The sequence below is a fragment of the Cydia strobilella genome, chromosome 1 (genome assembly GCF_947568885.1).
Source record: "Cydia strobilella chromosome 1, ilCydStro3.1, whole genome shotgun sequence".
NCBI classification, from domain to species: domain Eukaryota; kingdom Metazoa; phylum Arthropoda; class Insecta; order Lepidoptera; family Tortricidae; genus Cydia; species Cydia strobilella.
Window position 1 is genome coordinate 8,196,409 of NC_086041.1, and position 13,615 is coordinate 8,210,023.

The following is a 13,615-nucleotide window of genomic DNA, read 5'->3' on the forward strand; positions in this document are numbered from 1 at the left end:
TAATGTTTTTGATGGGATTTTCAGTTTACCGTCACTCATGCTCTGCTACTGATATATTATATAGTGCACCATCAGTCGCATACGTGCATGGCGACTTTATCAATGAATTCATTCATAAATTCTCCATGCAATTTCGCAGCTCACTGTATATTTACCTTCAAGAGATCTGTAGACAGCATGTTCCTTACTTTGTCTAAAAAACCTAATGATAATGAAACACCAATTTCATCACGTACAGTGAGGTTTATTATATGAACAAAAATAATCTATGCTTAAAAATATTTACAATTCCTTAATTACAACTTAGTGTCAACATACCCTGTTCGCTTTTCAACCGTTGCTTTATAATAAACATCGCAAAACGATTTGGTGGCAAGACGACACCCGACTTCCGTCTAACTTGCGTTTCGAGAAACAAAATACGCCGTTTAAACCTACGGGTTAATGTATAGTTTGCCAAAGGACTGTCTCATTTCAAACATAGACAGAGAGAATCATACTATACTTGTCTTATACTAGTACTAACACCCAAAAGAAAAGGATGAGTATAGTTTTTTTTGTTCTTATTTACTGACAAGATTTGCTTGACCAACTATATATTACAACGATGAGATGTACCGATACACACAAAACGAATCCTCATTCACAACATGTTGAAAAGGGAAAAGAGGGCGGGATTTTTTCTAATGTAGAATACGTACTACATATTTTCTAAGTATCTAATAACACAGTCCCGAACATTGCCTAGTATAAATTTTCCGATTTCGCAAAATTACATACATCTCTTCTCGCTATAAGCACTCTCAAGCTTCTCTCACATATATAGATAACATTTTCAGGTACAAAATAAAAATATAAAACTCTTGGTCTTTTTACAATAAAAGCCTTAAAAATATTTATGTAGGCAGAGTAAATATAAAATAAAGACAAATAAAAGTTTACAGATATAAAAGTGGAAGATATCGTAAAATGTCAGTGAAGAATTGAAGCAAAAAGAACACTGCAAGCAAATGCTTTTGCGAAAGCTAAATTACGTAATTGTAAACATTAGGTACATTCAGATTCAATGCAGCTAGATTTTTTAGACACTGTACAACTTCTCGGTTGAACACACCAAGTTATTAGCTGTGGTACCTAGCAAGTGTGAAAAAAAGCCAGCTAGTAGTTACCACAAATTCAGTTTGGTGGGAATAAGTGGGAATTAGTTGTTACCACTGAGGACAACTGAGACATTTGGAGACAAGGTGAGAAAAATATTCTCAGTTGTTGGTAACAACTGGCAACAACTTGGTTGTAACTAGTGGGAATAACCAAATTCTCCTTTAGAGTTTATATACGTATATTTCAAAAATTACTGCCACACTCAGAACTACAATTTTTCATCTTGTTATAAGACGAAAATGAAATCGAACCGAAACCTCATATTTTGTTAAGTATAAAGCCAAAATAAACATTCTATTTATTGTTTTCTGTTCATTACCGTTTCGTTAACCTATTTTTCAACGCCTCAACAACTATCAGAACAGTCATCTTAAAGATAAATACACATTAAGTTAACAGCGTTTATATTTAACAAATGGAAGCTTGCAATTTTCATGATGTGACAACTACATTAAAAAAACCATAACTTGACTTTATTTAAACGTTGTCAAGGTTTAATCAAATATTAATTAACATCGTAATAGACCGCGAGCCAGGAACAGATTTCCATGACCAATCGCCTCCCGAATCCCGGGCGATAACTCGTATCGTGGTTAACGGCTATGTATGTTGAACCCTCGTGGACGTGAGCTGCCGCTCTGTTGGTGGGTTGAGGAATGGCAGCCACCGAAACTCATAAAAAAAATTAGTCATCGCCTCCCGTTTGATACTTTGTCAGATGATAGTTTAGATGCTATTGTGAATAAAAAATATCGCCAGCCAGTTGTATCGCGGTGGAAAGAACGTCAGCTGGTGGCCTCAACATTTTTTTAATTCATGATGGCATCTAAACTATCATCTGACAAAGTATCAGCCGGGAGGCGATGACTGCTCCTATATGCTTCTGATATATGCTCCTGGCCCGCGGTCTATAAGTCTTACGTCTTACAGCAACAGCATCAAATGTTAGAACAGATCTTGTTTATAGATATATTTATGGCCGTTTCACGGTAAGACTACATCCGCACGTATGTAAGCGTAACATTTAATAGCTCATTTAACGCGGAAAGATTTAGCATTAGGGAAGGACACCATTACACCAAATTAGGTCAGCTTCCGAAACTGAACGCCACAAGCACTCTACCGTCAAACATTCTATTGATATAGCACAATCCGTTAAAAAGTTAATATTTTAAACATATATGCAACTCCCCTCTAAGCAGGTGCCTAATATGATAATAGAACAGCAGCTAACACATTCGTCGGCTTGGCCATGTGAATTTAAAATTCAATGTTCGATTTGCTAAGATGTGAGTTATCGATTGATGAAATGACTTATAGGTTATGGTATTTACAAGGAACAAGATAAGATTCTAGTCGGGCCTATAGATAGGTATTCTAGGGATGAATTCGATGAGCAGCACATACTCCATCATGGAGGAGGAGTCGCAGTGCTGCTTGGTGAGCCGCCAGCGCAGCCCCAGCTTGCTGTAGAGCCGGCTGTTCTCCCACTCCAACAGCTTGTTCAGCGAATGTTGTGTCTGGAATTGCAGTAAGTATTACTGAACAGGGTGTTTTATATACACATTCCAAATTATCTAAATTAAACCAAAAGCATTTAGAATCTTCTAAAGGTTATCCATGGGTTTATTCATATCGAACGCGTTCGTGTAGGATATTTAGCCCAAAAAAAGTAAGCTCGGCTAATATGGCGCAATGGAAATAGCTGAACTTTTCAGTGTAAGAGTCCTAGTCGAACCTATCCATAACTACAGTGGCGTTACCCTATTCGGCTTTTAAAACAAATAAATCCTCGTCCAGGAGGGTTCTTAATCTTAAAGCATGACGCTCCGCTGTAGAGATGTTGGCAGGGTCCGGCCGTAGTTGGAAGGTCAGACTGCCTGCCTGTTATTTTGTTCTACTATTTAGTCGATACAGTAAAGTTAGTGTTATTATTAAGTCGGTTCGATTCCCGGACGAGACAAGCTATAGTTGGTCATACCAAATTGTCAGTAAATAAGGACAAAAAAACTATACTCATCCTTTTTTCTTGGGTGCTAGTACTAGTGTAAGACAAAGATAGTATGATTCTCTCTGTCTATGTTTGAAATGAGAGTCCTTTGACAAACTATAATTTAAAAAAAATCTTTGAATGCAATTTTGGTTCTTTAAAAAAATAAAAGAAAGTTTCCTTTAAGTAAAATGAGCTAACTTAAGGTTTTAAGGCACTTTCCCTCCAGGGCCCATAATTTTTTTTCACACTGTATAAACAGAGTTTTGTTTAAGTGGATAAAGGGGGTTATGAAACCGTAACTATAAATAAGTGTTGTTTCCCAAACCCCTTTACTTACTTCAAATTTAATTTAAGTTGTCAAAATTAACTGCATAAAAGCAATGTATGTAGGTACAGTTCTGTGCAATATAATAAAGCATAGTTCATATAGAATTGGTATGCACTAGAAAATTGATATTTTTTTAAGCAAACGATAATATAAGAAAGTTATGAATGGTCAATTTTAAATAGTAATGTATTTAGCTTTTAAATAATAATAAATAAAAATAAAAAATAAAATAAAATAAAAATAAAAAGCCTTTTTATTCCATAACTACTAATAAAACATTTACAATCTTAAAAAAATATATTTAACCTTACATACTATAGTGTTAGGACCTCTGTCGGGTATAGGCCTCCTCCAACCTCTTCCACCGTTCTCGGTCTTGTGCCTCCGAAAGCCAGTTGTGGGATATCTTTTCAAAATCGTCTGCCCAGCGCGCGCGCGGGCGCCCTGCTCCGCGCTTGCCTCCTGGGCCGAGCCAAGTAGTGGTTCGCTTTGTCCATTTTATATCGGTCATCCTTGCGACGTGTCCGGCCCACTGCCATTTTTGTTTGAGTGAGTGTTCGAGAGCGTCTATCACTTTAGTTTTTGCTCTTATGGTTGTGTGGCGTATTTTATCCATCAGTTTGATTTTTAATATTTTTCTCTATTGCCCTTTGACAAACTTTAATTTTCTGTTTTATGTTGCTTGTGTATTTCCATGTCTGACATCCGTAATTCAATGTGGGGAGAAGACAAGAATCGAGCACTTTTCGTTTCAGATATAGTGGAAGAGTGCTCAAGAGGACATCTGCCATACTCCAAAACTTCTTCCATGTCTTGTTTATACGTCTCTCTACCTCTTCTTCGTTGTTTTCTGGCTTGAAGGATATTTGTTTCCCTAGGTAGATATATTCTTGTACATAATCTAATTTGATGTCATCTATAAATACGTCTCTTTCTATATTGTTAGTCATTATTTTGGTTTTTTGTAAATTCATTTCTAGACCAACTTTTTTACTAGCTGTGTTTAGAGTGCTAATTAAAAATTGCATCTCCTTCCAATTTTTAGATAGCAGTACTATATCATCTGCAAAAGCAAGATATGTAAGATATTTTCCTTGGATATATATTCCTCTATGTTCCCATTCTAAGTTCTTCATTACATAATGCAGGACGATTATGAAAAGAGTTGGAGAAAGCGGGTCTCCTTGTCTGACTCCTCTTTCGATGCTTATATATCTGCCGGTGTTTTCTAGCTTGATTCTACTTCTGCAATTTGTGTATATGTGTTTTAGTATGTTTATGTAAGTTTCGTTTATCGTTGCTTCACTCAACGCTTTCCATATAAATTCGTGTTCTACAGAGTCAAACGCCTTCTGGTAGTCTATGAAAGCTATGTATAATGGTTTCCTGAATTCTCTATGTTTCTCTATGAGCTGCTCTACCGTTTGTAAATGGTCGATAGTACTAAACCCCTTTCGAAAGCCCACTTGTTCTACAGCCAGAAAACTTTCTATTTTTGGGGCCACTCGGTTCTGAAGTCCTATTGCAAACAACTTATATAAGCTGGACATAAGGCTAATTGGACGGTAGTTTGCGATGTCTCTTGGATCGCCTTTTTTATACAGGATCACGATGTCCGACTCTACCCATTGTATAGGTACTTTTTCCTGTTGCAGAACTTTATTAAAGAGTTGGACAATGGGCGTCAGTAGTATATCTTTGGACTCAATCAGCATATCATTAGTTATGCCGTCGCATCCTGGGCTTTTTCGGATTTTCATTTTCTTTAATAGTTTGAGCACCTCGTTTCCGTCAAAAGGTTCTGGATATCCTTCTCTTTGCAATGCTACGTCCGTTTCATATAATGGTGTGTTATTGTGGCTTTTGTAAAGATTTTCATAGAAAGAGGTAGCTACCTCTAAAATATAATATTTTAGATATAGCTATATAGCTATATCTAAAATATTTGGTCTCTGTACATCATTGTTAAGTTGTGCAATCCATTTCTTGCTACAGTTTAGTTCTGCTTTTGCTCTTTTAATACTGCCTGAACTTTTTAGGTGTTTCTCTACTATGCGAGATCTATACTGCTCATATTCCCTTTTAATTCTCTTGTTAATTTGTTTATAGAGCGTACTTAACTCTGTCTTATCTTCTTTCGTGAGTGGTCTCTTTTTCTGCAATTCAGATCTACGTTTGATGAGTTTCTTAGTTTCTTCTGATATTTTTGTGTTTGTTTTTGTTTTGTCTTGATTCTGGTTTTTGTGTGTTGTAGCGTGAATGCTTTCTGTAATAACCGCCTCTATTCTATTATAATAAGCTTGGACTGGTTCAAATTCATTTGTACACGATATTTGTTCTTGTAGCTCAGACAGTTTGTTAAGATATGTTATTTGTTCTTCCTTTGTTTCCAGTGTTCTGGGCATGTATTTTTTGAAAGTTGCTCTTTTTTTCTTTGGTTCCTTCATTTCCCAAGTTCCTCTGACAATACGATGGTCCGACGGATATTCTAAATTCAACATTTCAATGTTATTGAAGCGCCAAATTTCGTCCGAAAGTATAAAGTCTATTTCATTTACAGATTTCTTGTTTGGGGACATCCAAGTCCATCGACGTTTAGTTTTCTTTTTGAAAAATGAATTTATTATGTATAATTTGTTCTCTAGCGCAAATTGTATCAGTCGTTGGCCTCTGGCATTTCTGGTGCCCATCCCGAATTTGCCTGCTATTAAGGACTCTTCTGGCTTTGGTATACCTATTTTTGCGTTAAAGTCTCCTATGAATATTTTTCTTTTGCTTGCTAATTCCTGGGCGTGGTTGAGCGTGTGGTAAAAACTCTCTATCTCTTCGTCGCTAGCATCACTAGTAGGCGCATGCACTTGTATAAGAGACAGGTCTGAATTTTCGAATTTTAAGTTTAATATGGCGACTCTCTCGGAGATACCTATGAAACTATGAATATTTTGTTTCCATATCTTTTATGTTGCCACCGACAAAGAGAGGTGGAGACAGATGGAGGAGGCTTATACCCTTGGGGACCACTAATGTGGGATAAAGCTAAATAATAATAAAAAATCTTTTTTATTAGGAAGCCAACTCCTAAGTGGCCTTTCTTTTCTCCAAAATAACAAAAAGCTTTTAAATATGTATAAATAAATAAATAAATCTCTGTTATGTAAATAATTACGAGCTTTTTACGTAATGGACCCCATCATATTCTGCACAACACTTTTGTCGTCATTCTTGGCGTGTTGATCCCATGTAGCTCGTAATGAATTGAATTCAGAAAAAAATAAACTTTTCTATAGCAGCAGTGTACTAGTAGTCCATCATTCGGACCTTGTTGTTGATTTTTGTCCAAATACTTGGTTTTGTTTGTTTGCTTCAGGCTCTAAATGATAGTGCCGCCGGTGACAAACCAAGTAGTCTGTCAAAAATCAAGCCATTAGGGCTATTCCATGAAGTAAAACATATTGAGAAAACTATCTTTTTCCATTTCTATGCCGTAGTTTCTGAGTATGACTTACCCTTTTACTAAGACATATGACTGGCCAAAGAGAGCATCCAAGAGTACAGCAACAACAGACACAACCGCAGAACAGCCACTTAACATTAACTGGCAGTGTTTTCTTCAGTACGCTGTTGATGCGTGCCACTGTTGCCTGGTACTCCTCGGGGGCCACACGGGATTGCAGGCCCGATGGGAACTCCCCATTAAATCGATTACTTAAACCAAACCTGTAAATAAATTTCAACTTTGTTATTTCGGGTTGTGAATCAATGCATCAAAATGTGATTTAAAACTTTTGTAAGTTTAAAAAAAGATGAACAAAACTACAGAAGTTAGAGAGTTTAGTCACTCTTCAGTACTTTGGAGGGCAATTTCTACCAATAGGTTGAAATTGGGCAGCTAAAAAAAGTGTCTGTTATTTTAGACTACTCTATACTCTATATATCAAAATAAATCAAATTAGAGCTGTACGGTTGGGTACGTTTGTATTACTTTATTTACTTTCAAATAGGTACCATATTGTCAGGTGACAACCAAAACTCACTAATTACTACTTCAAGTTAATAGCAGCCATAGTGAACCATATTAATACCTAAATAAGGTTGTTTTTTGTTTTTTTTTTGCAAATAGTGAGTTTTGGTTGTCACCTGACGATATGACCTCTGTACTGGAATAACATTACTGTACTAGTCACTAATAACCTTGGACAAATAAGTGACTAAGATATTATGACTTTTTCATTAAGATTAATATAATTTCAGGAAAAAATATGACTGGAGGCAATGCAAGACATTCATCATGAAATTAATATGAAACCTTATTTGATTTTTTTTTGTGTACTCAACCAAATTTAGTGTTATAACAGAGTCTGAAAGACTTAAGACTTCTTAAGGGTTAAGTGTAAGGGGTTAGAGTAGGTTCAATAGCATAAGACTTGAACGATGATCAATGTCCTACCCCAAGGAAAAGACCTTCAAGAGACAGGTCGCAGATAACAAAGGAACATAATACATTTGTAGAGGTGTATATATACGATGTTTTGACCGATATGACAATGTAGTTTTAGGGTGGTAAGAGGTGCTGTTTTGAAAAAGTAATGAATATCGTAAATAAATCCTTACACTGTCATGTTACCAGCTCCCCGTACTATTATAGGATCAGGCACTAATGTCACATGAGTCGCCTCTATATTCTCCTCACTTTCAGTCTCATCCGGGTAAATTGCATCAAAATCTGCCATTTTACTTAATCACTAACTTAAATAAAATACGAATTTGTATATTTTTAACACATAACAAAGCACAGTTTTTGTTTGTTGAATTACAACATCCATGGAAGAAAATTTGAGTGTTTTTTTTTTTTTTTTTTATTATTAATGGCATCGCGCTCCTGGCGCATTCAGCCAAACGAGTAAAACGGGGAAACGGAATTAAAGGATTACATTATAACGGATGAGACGGAATTTTGGATGGATCAGGGAAAGGTAAAGTATAAATTAAAGTTTTATATTATGACGTGATAGGAATGAATATAATACTTTAAATATATCTGGAGAGGAATCATTAATATGCAGGAGTGATGTAATGGATGTGGGAAACGGAACTTTTAGATCTGACAGCTGTCTTAATAATAAAGAACAATCATTTAGGCTACATGCAAAAAATATATGGTTAAGATCAGCGGGATCAGCTCCACAAATACATGCGGAGCTGGCCACACGATTTTGCAGTTTCAGGTGTTGTGGAGTACATACGTGACCCAACCTCATTCGGATTAACATACTGGTAGCCGGTTTTGACAAAGAGATTTTAGCAAACCATGGTTTGACAGGAATTGATGATTGAATGCTCCGATAGTGTAACGCAGAAGCAGTACCTGTACCAGATGTCCACTGTTTAGTCCACTCCTTTCGTAGGAATAATTTGGGTAGAGCTAATAGGTCTTCAGCAACATTTTTAAATGGAAACATGTCTCCACAGATAATGGCATCTCGAGCTAATTCATCAACTCTTTCATTGCCTTTAATCCCTCTATGACCAGGAATCCAAGCAATGGAGACGGAATACCCTTTAAGATGACATTTTAACAATAGGCTACGAATTTGATATATAATTGGGTTGTTGGATTTAGATTTAAAAGGAATTTTAGATATTGCTTGAAGAGAACTTAAAGAATCCGAAAATATAATTGTTTTTTTAAGATGCATAATGATGATAAACTCTAATGCTTTCAGGATTCCAAAGCACTCACCACTGTACACAGAGGATTCGGGAGGCAACTTTATCTTTTGGTAAATATTGGATTGAATATGAAGTACTCCAATACCAACACAACCACTGACGGACATCTTAGAAGCATCGGTATACATATGGTTAGCATCCTGACAATCAGTGCCAATAAAACCCAGAAATTGTTGGTTTTGTTCTATATCATTCTTTGAAATACCTATATTCAGGAGAACTGGAGGAACTAGTGTAAGAGACTCATATTCATGCTGAAAAATGGGAAGTGTAGAAGAGCTAACAGTGGGAGCTGAAATAGATTTAAATTTTTGAAAACTTTTGATTAAACAAGGAGGACTCTTGTGTGTCCAATAGTTGGAAGTAGTTATTTGAAGAAGGAGGTTAGACAAGATTCTCCAGAGTTGATGATTAGAGAATTGGGAGCAACGGAAAAGAAATCTATCACAAAGATATTGGCGTCGTAAATGTAACGGAGGCTCTGCACACTCAACTTGCATAGCATTGATAGGACTAGAATTCATGGCACCACAAATGATTCTAAGGGCTTTAGACTGAATACGATCTAGTTTTTGGAAGCCAGCGACATAACCTGGCTCTAGCAAAAATGTCCCATAATCTAAAATACTTCTTATTAAAGCATTGTACATTAGTTTCATGCAAAAGGGATGTGAACCCCACCAAACACCAGAAACACACCTAAGAATATTAATATTTTTTTCACATTTAGAAACTATGTACTCACAATGCGGGAGACCTGTTAATTTACTGTCTAAAATGACACCAAGGAATTTAGTTTTAACTTTTACTGAAATGGAGTAGTTATCAAATTGCACTTTGATTGGAGGAGGAAACAGTTTTCTAGTAAATAAAACCACAACACTTTTAGGAACAGAAAGTTCTAAACCATTAGAATCTAACCATGACTTCAGGAAACCTAAGGAACTAGTGACTGATCTACTGGCCTGTTCAGGAGAAAGATTTGATGAATAAAGTAATAAATCATCAGCATACTGTAAGACACTAACTGTACCATTTAGCGATGCCTCTAAATCAGATGTATAGATATTGTATAACAATGGACTTAATACAGATCCTTGTGGTAATCCTCTCCACACTAAACGAGAAATTTTATTGTTGTCATCGATAAGAAGACTAATGGACCGTTCAGATAAAAGGTTTATTACAAAGTTACTCAACATTTCTGGAATGCCTAACTTGAGAAGCTTATCTTGTAACACTGAAACCAAAACATTATCATAAGCAGCACTTATATCAAGAAAAGCAGCTACTATTGACTCATTTTTAGAAAATGCCAATCGTATGTCTGCAATTAATATTGACAAACTATCATAGGTAGATCTACCTTTTCGGAACCCAAACTGACTATGAGATAGTAATTGATTCTTTTCAACAAAAAATTCTAACCTGTTTTTAATTAAGTGTTCGGCTACTTTTGCAAATACTGAGGAGAGGGCAATAGGGCGATAGGAAGAAACATCTGATGCTGGTTTATTGGGTTTTAAAATAGGAATAACTACTTGGGATCTCCATGAATCTGGTACTATACCGGACTGAATAACCAAATTTACTATGCTTAAATAATAAGAAAGTATGCCATCGCTGGCATTTACTAAAAATGAGTAAGGCACTCCATCTTCACCAGGAGCACTATCTTTTAAATTGCTTAATACACCCTTTAATTCTTCCATTTTAAAAGGGCCATTAAAGGTGGAATCTAAGCAAGGATCATATAAAAAGGTTGCAGGTTGGAACACATACTTTTCAGGAACAGATGAAGGAGCTAATCTGTCTATAAATTGTTGTGCAAGATTAGGGGGCAATGTGCGGCTTGAGGGTTCGTTGAATGCATGTCTGAACCTTTTGATGTTGTTCCATACTATGGAAGGTTTTACATTAGGATTGAGAGACGCACAAAATCGTCTCCAACCTTCATATTTCTTCCTACGCAACAATTTCTTAGTATCACGCGCAACCTGCATGTACGATTCAAAGTTTTCAGTTGTCATAGAATGACGGTAAAGTCTTTCAGCCTCTTTTCGTTTTTTAATGGCTTGGGAACAATCCTGATCCCACCAAGGAGGAGATGGAATTTTATTAATAACACTATTTTTTACAGGAAAAACATCATCAGCTGTTTCTGTGATCACCCGGGCCAAAGCAACCGAGCAGCCAACTACGTCAGTATCATCTAAACTTGGCAAAAACAACAATTTCTTCTCTACACAGCTTTTGAAATTTTTCCAGTCAGCATTACATAAATTGTACTTAAGCCTAGGGCTAGGTTTCGAAGGTGGTCGTTTTGTTGAAGGAAATGAGACTATAATTGGAAAATGATCACTACCAAATGTAGAATCTAGAGTTTGCCAGATGAAAGAGGAAGCCAGTTCAGCGGAGCAAATGGATAGATCAACAGCACTGGGAGATTCTGTAGGCGCTGTATGGCGAGTCGGAGAGCCAGTATTTAGGACACATAGATTGTAATCATCTAGAATTTTTAAAACACGATGTCCATTATAGTTGGATGCTGAACTGCCCCAAAACTGATGGTGTGAATTGAAATCTCCTAGAATCAACAAGGGCCTAGGTAAAGAAGTGATGATTTGTTCTAATTCGTTAAAAATAGAAGATGATTGATGAGGAATATATACAGAGAGAATGCAGATGTTATTTACAATGGCAGCAACAATTGAAAAATCATCACTATGAGATGGGAGATGAAGAGATGAGAATGATTCAGAATTCCTGATGAGTAAAGCTACTCCACCCCACCCATCAGGACGGTCCTCTCTGAGGCATGAATAGCCAGTAGCTCTTAGAAGAGCTCCAGGCTTGAGCCATGTCTCAGACAGGGCAAAAACACATGGATTAAATTTATTTAATAAATGAATGAAATCATGTTTTTTATTGATTATGCTTCTGCAATTCCATTGGATTATATTGTCCATTATTTTTAATTGCAAATGTAAGAGAGTCAATCATAGGGGCAACGTGGGACGGTAAAGTAAGGTTTGGTGTGGACAAAAGAGTTCTTAGGGCCTCGATAGACTCGGCGATTACTAGTCGATCTTCCTTTTCTGTTTCCTGGCGTAAAGCACAACCGTTTGGAGAAGAAGGGATAGAGTATTCATTTATAATGGCCCGATGTGCAGCCACATCATAGCCATGGGTAGTCTTTTTAACAGTAGGACGAGGTTTCAAAAAAACAGTTTTTCTGCTGCCATGGCTAAGAGGGCGCACATTCGAACTAGTACCTGGAACTGAACTTTGCACACTGATACGAGGTAAATCTGATTGAGTATGTGGTTGTGACACTTGTGACTTAACCATGTCTGCAAACGATTTTGATATGGCTGGGTGCAGTTTAACGGCTTCTCCATAAGAGATGCAGTTATTTGCCATACTAACTTTGATTTCTTTTTGCCTTACATGTTCTGGGCATGACCTGTTTGTGGCGAAGTGAAAGCCATTGCATAAACAGCAAATGGCATCCTCCTCCTCCACTACACAGGTATTTCCAGGATGCATTTCCCCGCACTTAAAACATTTGGGCTTCGAACGACAGTTATTTTTAGTATGTCCAAATTTACAGCATAAAAAACATTGAATGGTCGGAAAAATGTACAATTCGACGGCAAGAGAGTTGTAGCATGAAAAGACTCGTTTGGGTAATACTTGACCGTCAAATGTCAAAACGACTGTCTCTGAAGGTTGCCAGGTAACAGAACCATTAACCACAACTCTGTGGTTCAAACGTCGTACTTTTAAAACTTTTCCACACCCCATAGGTACGGAAATATTGGAAACAATTTCCTCCTCCGACCACTGTGCAGGAATACCGCGAACCAAGCCCATACGGGTCACGGAAAACGACGGAATGTATGCAGTAAAATTTTCTAAATCAAGACACGTATCAGTAACAAATAAGTTCGCATCGACGTAATTTGAAAACGACATTGCTATACGTGTCCTACCAATGCGCTTAACACTTCCATTAATAATGTTTTTGAAGCCTTTTTTGACTAAAAATTTCCCAAAGGACACCGGGTGCAGAGATGATTTTGCATCAGTTTGTTTAAGTTGAACGTGTACCGTAAAGGGAGCAACATCTAAAGATGAAAATAAATTCCTGCCAACCTTGGTGCTAGTAGTGTCCTTATTTGTATTTACTTTATCCGAAGAGTTTATGGTAGACTGAATGTTAGACTTTGAAGGAGCTTGGGTGTCTTGTATGTTCTCCTGACAATCGCACGAATAATCCCCGCCATCATTTTTCCTTCTTTTTTTATTACATGTTTTGCATCGTTTGTGACTCTGACTCTTATTTCTTTTACGTTCACTCCTGCTACCTACAGAAGTGTCCGTGTCCATGGCCGAATCTA

General features: G+C 36.8%; 2 protein-coding genes across 2 annotated transcripts; both read right to left on the reverse strand.

Annotated features, from left to right (window-relative positions):
- Nucleotides 1-223: 223 nt before the first annotated feature.
- Nucleotides 224-8,323, reverse strand: LOC134740747 (cysteine-rich hydrophobic domain-containing protein 2). Its single transcript, XM_063673348.1, has 3 exons — nt 8,094-8,323; nt 6,989-7,199; nt 224-2,681 (listed from the first exon to the last, which is right to left on the reverse strand). The coding sequence occupies exons 1-3, from the start codon at nt 8,210-8,212 to the stop codon at nt 2,514-2,516; spliced, it is 498 nt and encodes a 165-aa protein (XP_063529418.1). The 5' UTR covers nt 8,213-8,323; the 3' UTR covers nt 224-2,513.
- LOC134740567 (uncharacterized) lies at nt 8,316-11,985 on the reverse strand. Its single transcript, XM_063673091.1, has 2 exons — nt 11,341-11,985; nt 8,316-10,808 (listed from the first exon to the last, which is right to left on the reverse strand). The coding sequence occupies exon 2, from the start codon at nt 10,412-10,414 to the stop codon at nt 8,468-8,470; it is 1,947 nt and encodes a 648-aa protein (XP_063529161.1). The 5' UTR covers nt 10,415-10,808; nt 11,341-11,985; the 3' UTR covers nt 8,316-8,467.
- Nucleotides 11,986-13,615: the final 1,630 nt, after the last annotated feature.